Source organism: Salmo salar, chromosome 14 (assembly GCF_965601325.2).
Source record: "Salmo salar chromosome 14, fSalSal1, whole genome shotgun sequence".
NCBI lineage: Eukaryota > Metazoa > Chordata > Actinopteri > Salmoniformes > Salmonidae > Salmo > Salmo salar.
The window spans coordinates 80,411,371-80,420,445 of NC_138304.1; the positions used below are offsets into that span (position 1 = coordinate 80,411,371).

General features: G+C 44.2%; 1 protein-coding gene across 1 annotated transcript; it reads right to left on the minus strand.

The window, feature by feature from the left end:
- Window positions 1-4,448: 4,448 nt before the first annotated feature.
- LOC123726775 (zona pellucida sperm-binding protein 3-like) lies at window positions 4,449-9,075 on the minus strand. The gene is made up of 11 exons (XM_045694774.2): window positions 8,581-9,075; window positions 8,362-8,477; window positions 8,169-8,272; window positions 7,172-7,349; window positions 6,875-6,992; window positions 6,640-6,725; window positions 6,319-6,515; window positions 5,987-6,157; window positions 5,281-5,415; window positions 5,078-5,206; window positions 4,449-4,704 (listed from the first exon to the last, which is right to left on the minus strand). The coding sequence occupies exons 1-10, from the start codon at window positions 8,992-8,994 to the stop codon at window positions 5,082-5,084; spliced, it is 1,644 nt and encodes a 547-aa protein (XP_045550730.2). The 5' UTR covers window positions 8,995-9,075; the 3' UTR covers window positions 4,449-4,704; window positions 5,078-5,081.

Genomic DNA, 9,075 nt, shown 5'->3' on the forward strand with positions numbered 1-9,075 from the left:
AACATATCCCGAGAGAGCCATGTTTCCGTGAAACAGAGAATGTTACAATCTCTGATCTCTTTCTGAAAGGCAACCCTTTCTCGAATTTTGTCTACCTTGTTGTCAAGACACTGGACATTGGCAGGTAGTATACTCGGGAGCGGTGGGCGATGTGCACTTTTACGGAGCCTGACCAGGAGGCCGCTCCGTCTGCCCTTTCTTGGGTCAGCTTCTGGGATCAGATCAATTGTCCTGGGTGGTGGTCCAAACAGAGGATCCGCTTCGGGAAAGTCATATTCCTGGTCGTAATGTTGGTAAATTGGCGTCACTCTTACATCCAGTAGTTCTTCCCGGCTGTATGTAATAAGACTTAAGACTTCCTGGGGTAAGAAATAATACATTAAAAAAACCAAATACTGCATAGTTTCCTAAGGACTCGAAGCGAGCCGACCATCTCTGTCGGCACCATCAGAGGAACGCGTTCTTGTTTGCCACGTTCCTCTGCCCAGGCGTGGCACGTGATACGTGGCAGATCTTAAAACGCCTGGATACGTATTTTACATATCAGCTAACACATCATATGTTATAGCAATCTGTAGTGACGGGAAACCAAATCTTTCTGTAGGCTTCAGCGCTTTCACCAAATTGGGCCCAAAAACGGTTAATTACTCGGAGGTCATTGTCTGTTCACAATGCACATTAGTGACATCTGCTGGTCAGCAATAAATATTTTAGATTCTTCAAAGTAGCCACCCTTTGCCTTGATGACACCTTTGCACACTCTTGGCATTCTCTCAACCAGCTTCACCTGGATGTTTTTTCTTGAAGAAGTCTTGAAGGAGTTCCCACATATGCTGAGCACTTGTTGGCTGCTTTTCCTTCACTCTGCGGTCCAACTCATCCCAAACCATCTCAATTGGGTTGAGGTCGGGTGATTGTTGAGGCCAGGTCATCTGATGCAGCACTCCATCACTCTCCTTGTTCAAATAGCCCTTACACAGCCTGGAGGTGTGTTGGGTCATTGCCCTGTTGAAAAACAAATGATAGTCCCACTGAGCGCAAACCAGATGGGATGGCTTATTGCTGCAGAATGCTGAGTTAGCCATGCTGGTTAAGTGTGCCTTGAATTCTAAATAAATCACAGACAGTGTCACCAGCAAAGCACCATCACACCTCCTCCTCCATGCTTCACGGTGGGAACCACACGTGGAGATTTCCGTTCACCTACTCTGTGTCTGACAAAATCGCGGCGGTTGGAACCAAAAATCTCATATTTGACCCATTGCTCGTGTTTCTTGGCCCAAACAAGTCTCTTCTTCTTATTGGTGTCCTTTTGTAGTGGTTTCTTTGCAGCAATTCGACCATGAAGGCCTGATTAACGCAGTCTCCTCTGAACAGTTGATGTTGAGATGTGTCTGTTACTTGAACTCTGTGAAGCATTTATTTGGGCTGCAATTTCTAAGGCTGGTAAGTCTAATAAACTTATCCTCTGCAGCAAAGGTAACTCTGGGTCTTCCTTTCCTGTGGCGGTCCTCACGAGAGCCAGTTTCATCATAGCGCTTTATGGTTCTTGCGACTGCACTTGAAGAAATGTTCAAAGTTCTTGAAATGTTCCAGATTGACTGACCTTCATGTCTTAAAGTAATGACGTCCTTTCTCTTTGTTTATTTGAGCTGTTCTTGCCATAATATGGACTTGGTCTTTCACCAAATTGGGCTATCTTCTGTATACCACCCCTACCTTGTCACAACACAACTGATTGGCTCAAACGCATTAAGGAAAGAAATTCCACAAATGAACTTTTAACAAGGTGGCAGGTAGCCTAGTGGTTAGAGCGTTGGACTTGTAACCGAAAGGTTGCAAGATCGAATCCCCGAGCTGACAAGGTAAAAATCTGTCGTTCTGCCGCTGAACAAGGCAGTTAACCCAGTGTTCCTAGGCCATCATTGAAAATAAGAATGTGTTCTTATCTGGCTTGCCTAGTTAAATAAAGGTAGAAAAAAAGGTACACCTGTTGATTGAAATGCATTCCAGGTGACTACCTCATGAAGCTAGGTGAGAGAATGCCAACAGTGTGCAATGCTATCATCAAGGTGGCTACTTTGAAGAATATAAAATATATTTGGATTTGTTTAACACCTTTTTGGTTATTCCATGTGTTATTTCATAGTTTTGCTGTCTTCAGTATGATTCTACAATGTAGAAAATAGTAAAAAATTAAGAAAAACCCTTGAATGAGTAGGTGTGTCCAAACTTTTGACTGGTACTGTATATATGTATAAACCTTTTTTGGTCGGGGGCCCCTAAGCGACCGCTTATGTCTGGAGCTGGCCCTGACCTTCCAAGGTGGTTTGAAATCAGATACAAATTTGATTCCCGGCCATGCGACTTGTGTCTAGCGATCAAATCTGATCTATTTGCCCTCGTGGTTTATAGACTGCTATTTTACATATCTTGTTGCTTGCTAGTTACTCGGTTGACAGTTTGACAAGAACATGTATTGCTTACAGACAAATTAGTGAATGTGCTAGAAAGCTACCTAGCTAGCTAGTTGACTGCTGTGGCGAGCCATAAAGGACTCGTATTGAAAATAGTTTCACTTTCCTTTGAGGCTTTAAGTGTTCTAACACTATGACTTTGAACATTCAAAGTAACTGGGAACATCCATGGTAGGCTTTGTTGTCACCTTAGCTTGGAGAGTCAGCATTCCAAAACAACACAGCAGCACCCACCCGTAGCACGTGCTCCAGCAGGTATATTTCACTGGTCACCCCCAAAGCCAATTCCTCATTTGGTCGCCTTTCGTTCCAGTTCTCTGCTGCCAATGACTGGAACGAATTGCAAAAGTCACTGAAGCTGGAGACTCATATCTCCCTCACTAACTTTAAGCACCAGCTGTCAGTGCAGCTCACAGATCACTGCACCTGTACATAGCTCATCTGTAAATAGCCCATCCAACTACCTCATCCCCATACTGTTATATTTTGTTGGTCCTTCGCACCCCAGTATCTCTACTTGCACATCTCACTCGTGTTTAATTGCTAAATTGTAATTATTTTGCCACTATGGCCTATTTATTGCCTTACCTCCCTTGCACAAATTGTATATTGACTTTTTTTCCTATTGTGTTATTGACTGCATGTTTGATTATTCCATGTGTAACTCTGTGTTGTCTCACTGCTTTGCTTTATCTTGGCCAGGTTGCAGTTGTAAATGAGAACTTGTTCTCAACTAGCCTACCTGGTTCAAAAGGTGAAATACATTTATTTTTTAAGACAGATGTGAGCACTAGGCCTTGCAGTGTGGCCTAAAAGGCAAAACCGATCCATTGATAAGCTGTTCTATCCTCCGATGCGCTTTGGGAATATGGGCCTAGAACCCTAAGGCCATTGGCTGCATTTAAACAGGCAGCCCAATTCTGATCCTTTTTTCACTAATTGGCCTTTTGACATATCCGATCTGAAAAAACATTTTGCGATTGGTCTTGACCAATTAGTAGAAAAAGATCAGAATTGTGCTGCCTGTCTAAATGCAGCCATATAAATTGTGTGAATTGGCACCCGATAATTTCTCATCTCTTGTTGAAATCAGAATAGGTGCTGTGGCAATCTCGTGTGCATTTCTGACCGTAGCGCCTGCCCAACTAGATGCTTAAGCGTTGCATCCAGTGGTTGTGCCGCGTCCAACAGTGCATCAGATTGCTGTATGTGGTTACCCGAGTTAAATACATTACCAGGCATTTTAAGATCTGGCATACATCTGCAATGTAGTCAGGGAGGAACTTGACCAAAGCCTTTCCATTGACTTTGAGGCTAGGCGTACACCAGACTAAACCCAAAAACTTGGGTTTTAGCACCAAATTATCCTTGTGGTTAATAATGGAAGTCTCACAACAACCAAAAATAAAAAAATAGGGGGCGGGGTTTAAGGAAAAGGACCAGTTAGAAATGCCAGTGCCGATTTCTGGTTCCAGGCCGCCAGTGGAGGTTGAGGGAAGAACGGCGCGAATGGCAAACACGGGTTTGATACCATTCCACTGCAGTTACCACAAGCCCGGTCTCCCCAATTAAGGGGCCACCAACCTCCTGTGCAGTCCACCCCTTCCTCAGACCCTTTATAGCCGGAGTTCACATTGCAAGCCCAATTTCTCAGAATGCCCTGTAACTTACATGCTCAATCAGGAACCTTGGGACAGAGTCCCATTAATCCAGGATGTGCTGTCTGGCTATGCAAACACCAATACAGACCAAAGACTACGCTAGGAAATGTCAGTTGGCAGCAACATGCAACAGTGAAGGGGCTCCATACCAAGTGCAACATTCTTGTTGGTTGAGCCTACTACTGAATATGCCCCCTGATCATGTGTTGCCCTTCTACATTGCTGGGCACTCACTTTAACAAATGAAGGCAATATTTCAGATTACTCTAGCATGTAGTGCATAATGGTGAAGACAGAAAGTCAGTCGAAGTAGCATTAAATCATTTATTTTTCAAAGAGATTAACAGGCATCATCTCAGTGTTGTGGTAGTCTCTTCACTGGTTGAGTTCGCCAGGAGCAGATGTGGTGGTGCTTATGTCACTTTGTTGTAGGGGCATCCTCCTTGTGTGCTGGGACATCAGGACTGGCACCAACCTCAGTGAGTTGGAGTGTGCTGCTGCTTGGAGCAAGTCTATTATGGGCCACCACGACAACAGCGCCTTCCAGTTCTAGAAATAGATATGGACTGGGAACATATTCCTTCTTTATGAAACCACATCAAAAGCTCTGAAGTCAGATATTTAAAAGTGATACTGGCAAGTGCCATGTGCAGGTTGACATTTATTGAGACGGTATTGTCCTGGAGGCAGAACTTAGCGATTACCACTAGATGGAAAGTCAAAGTTGGCTACATTGTAACAATGTATGCTTTTTTGGTTTTAATTTAATGTTAAGCATTAGGGTTGGCAGTGAGGTTAATGTTTAAAAATCATATTTTATTACTTTGTGGCTGTGCCAGCTAGTGAACATTCTGCGGAGCCATCCCAATAAGTGCTAACCTGCTTGCCATGTGCAGGTTATTTCCCTCTAAAATAGCAGTACCATCATCCCATACATACCCTTTCAATAGGTTCCAATCTCATTCTGATCCTTCTCTTCACCCAGACCCTCTTTCTCTGTGGTAACCTCAAGGTCTCCAATGGGCTCAGGTGTAGGAATCAACTCAGGGTCTGGGGTGGCCTCCAGCTCTGAGAACAGACTATTTAGCACAGAGCCTACATGCAATTATCATACATGCAAAACAGTAAAGTACAGTCATTACCTCTTTGGGCAATTAGTTCTTTCTGCTTGATGAAGCCATCATATGTTGCAGAGCTAACGAGACCGTGCTTGTTGTTGGGTCCGACCCTCGGGCCCAAGGGACTAGCCGCATTTTGGGATTGGGCGAAATAAGGTCCTGGAATTAAATGTAACAGATTAACACAGCCAGTGTTGGCAGAATTGCTAGCCTATAGGGATAGGAAAAGACAGGTGTCCGAAGTGGCACCCGATGACCTATAGAGTGCACTACTTTTGGCCAGTGCATCATGGTCTGGGCAATAGTCGAGACATCCTGGTTGCCTCCCACACATTTTAAAAAAACTGGCTTCACACTTCTGTACCTACTGGAATGCGAGTTTGGCATAAGTCTGCCTATGTCACTACCTGATCCGCTTGAATACATACAAAATAGTAGCTGCAAGATGGAGATCAGTTCTTTTTAATGAGTGCATTATGCAAGTGGCTAGTTTGCCTCAACTACCTTCACTAAAACCACTGCAAAGGTATTCCCTGCAAAATTTGGTTTCAAATCATGACGTTCTGCTATGTCTGCCTCGTGATTTGTTGGGAGAAGTTGCCAAACGAGTCAGTCATTGAAGCCAGACCCTAGTCACTGCTGTTGCCTAGGGTTGGGTTATCAAGACTACCTGTTCAAAGGTAGTGCACTACATAAGGAATAAGATTATGCCATGTCAGAGTCAAATTACCTCTCTTGAAGTCCATGCCACTCCAACGACTGCCAGGTGATACGGGCTTCCTGTCCCCTGTTGAGGCAGGGAAGCCAGGTATATCGATACCTCCACTCATCCGTGGAGATGTACGCTTCTGTTTACTTGGGAGGACCATTATGGGGCCCAAAGTAGTATCCTGGCCCCATACTAAAAGGACAACACATTCATTAAACACACCTTTGCAGTCAAGACACTTTCAATTAGTCTTCCCTCAATTTCCATCTCAACCATATTGGAGAAGGTCCCAGCCCTGCAATGTGTTTTGAGAAGGTAGTGACAGAATAGAGGGATTAAGATGTCAAATACACCTTTCTTGGCCTTCATCCCAATACTCCAATTGTCACCAGAGACTGGGGGTTTGTTGCGGTAGATACGAGGTTCAAGTTGGCTACCACCTAGTCTTGGACTGAGGGGACGTTGTGCTGGAGCTTGATCAACCCCCTTCTGTCTACTCAGGCTTAGACAATGCCCACATAGCAAATCATTCTCATCAGCAGACCTCCATCTGAAATGTATGAAAGATCTACTCATGGACCAAGAACACACCATTTTTTTTAAAATGCTATGGTTATTCCAGTGAATAGGTCACAGCCCAGTAACAGTAGCTAAGGAAATGTGACTTATCCCACCTGCCATCAATGAAGGAGCATGCCTTGTTGCTAGGCTCTGCATGGTCCATGACAGGGACTGCCATAAGGTGGCAGGTGATGTACAGCTGTAAAAAAAACAGGATGAGCAAAACAAAGATGCAGAATCACAGTAGCCTACATAATGTCTGTAAATTATGTAACTGTAGAATAATTTTACTACAGTAGCCGTAATGGCCTCTACAATATCTGTTCTTTTTTTAAATACCGCCCTCACCTCTGCCCCGTCCTCCTGGTAGAACCTAAAGGCATCAATGTGGAACCCGAGCTCGTTGTCCTGGGTTCTACGCATGAAACCAGAGCGGGAACCAGGCAGCTGGGAATCCGTCAAGCACCTGGAGGGAGATACATATTGGGGCATCTTCCTTAGTAACCAATTAAGAAGTCTCAAAGAAACCGCCAAGCACCAGTTGACTACTTTAAAAATGGTGGAAGCCCTCAAATGGCATATTCTATCGTTCTCTACGGGCCAGCCGGAGAATAGTCGTTCTAAGCCATTTTCCCCCCTGCTTACCCATCACTCTCAATGAAGACATATCTAGGGACAGAGTTGCTATCAGGGTCCAGTGTGGCCACGCAGCTGCTAACAAACACCCTGAGCCTGGTGTGGTGAGCAACCCTGACAGACGCCTCAATGTTGATGGGATCACCCAGGAAGTAGACTCCAGAACCCCGCTCATAGAGCCAGTCACCTGGAAAGGAAATGGCAGTAAAGACAGGTTATCCAATAATGAACTAAAGGAGCCTAACATTACTCCTTATAGTCCAAGGACCATCTGTTTAGATGTGAATTGGCCCTGGCAGCTAAAGCCTCTATTGCAGTATAGTTCAAGAAACAAAGCCCTCTTGCATATCGCATCAAAATCACTTCACACGCGCAACACTTAGTTACTCTACACCATTTAGTTGTAGCCGACAGTATTTCAGTGACAACACGTTTGTGGCGTCAATCTTCCGTTTATACACAGGTGTTTGAAGACGCAGATAACTAATTAGCACAGGTACGCCTCTGTCTTCTGTATGTCAACCATTAACAAGCACTGTCACATGGAAATATGTCCGTGTGGGAGGGAACCCTATAAAAACGTGTAGTAATTGAACTTTCTTTGAAAATGTGTCGCTGATGTGAAAGACCGTACTGCAAGCGATGCGTTTTAAAGTTACGAACGCGAGTCGCTATTAAAACTACCCCGGCCAGAACTTATTGTCAATAGGCGCTAAACTAGTGAGCATCTAATATTGGATTCAAATGAGGGGTTTGTTAACAGGGCCATGTTTAGTATGCAAACTGTATAACGTTGCAGATAGAAGTGTCCCCCATAAGTTGTCTGATGTGATTCCGTATTTTGCATGTCAGAAGAGCATTTGTGCTACATAGTACATTTATATCTGAACATTCAATTCACGGGTTTTACCAAGCTTCTGGGAGAGCGCCATTGTACCCTTTAGATTATCTGAATGTTCAACAAAATAGTACCCTGCGAAGTGCAGCCCAGGATTCATATACCCACTTGTCATAAGCTTCAATGAGAACTGCAGGGTGTCTTCAGCAGACACTGTGGCGGTGAAAGGGATCCAGGTCGGCTGGAGAGAATAACTGTCCAAACTGTACTTCCTGAAACAGAAAGTACAGGCCGGTAAATAAACCAATAGGTCAACGCAGGATTCATATGATCATCATACAACAGTATAGCCTAAACTCACCTTTCATAATGACACTCAATTGGGATTACAGCACCAACCATTCGAATAACCCCATCTGGTGTGGTTCTGGGTGTATATCTGAGGAGGTTTGTGTAGATCAATGAGTCTTCGGTTATCTGTGGATTCACAAAGCAGCATTTAAGAGAAGGTTGTTTCAAGAAGTCAACTACTAGAGAAAAAAAAAAAAAATATATATATATATATATATAGGTATATTACCAGGTTCTTGGTTCCACAGTCCGAAAGTGCTGCAAATATTCTGTACTCATCTCCGGCTGCTGACGCTGTTGCCCTACAGGGCTCTTGGTCTTGGTACTGTTCAACTCCAAGTCGCAGGTCATCCACGTCGATTAGATTACCGAGTTGAAACAGATCAGCCTTCACGACTATCTCCATGTAGTCTGAATGGCACGTCACAGCGACAGTTTCTACTCGAATTGGCCTTGAAACTGTTTGTTGGAGTGGAGGCTGTTTAAAGCGGGGACGATTGTCAAATTGCGGTGTTCGCCTTGGAAGTTGTTGCCATGTGTCAGTGCTATAAGTATATGACAAAGCAGGAGAGATTAAGAAGTTTTCCACAAGTAAAAACCAAACCAGTTGCTTGAACAATAACCTGAGCGCGTTTGCCATCATGAGTCCCACGCCAACAACTACTGTGACTCTGTAGGTTAGAGGACAGCGTGCCTCTGCTATGCTACAATTGATGAAACAGAG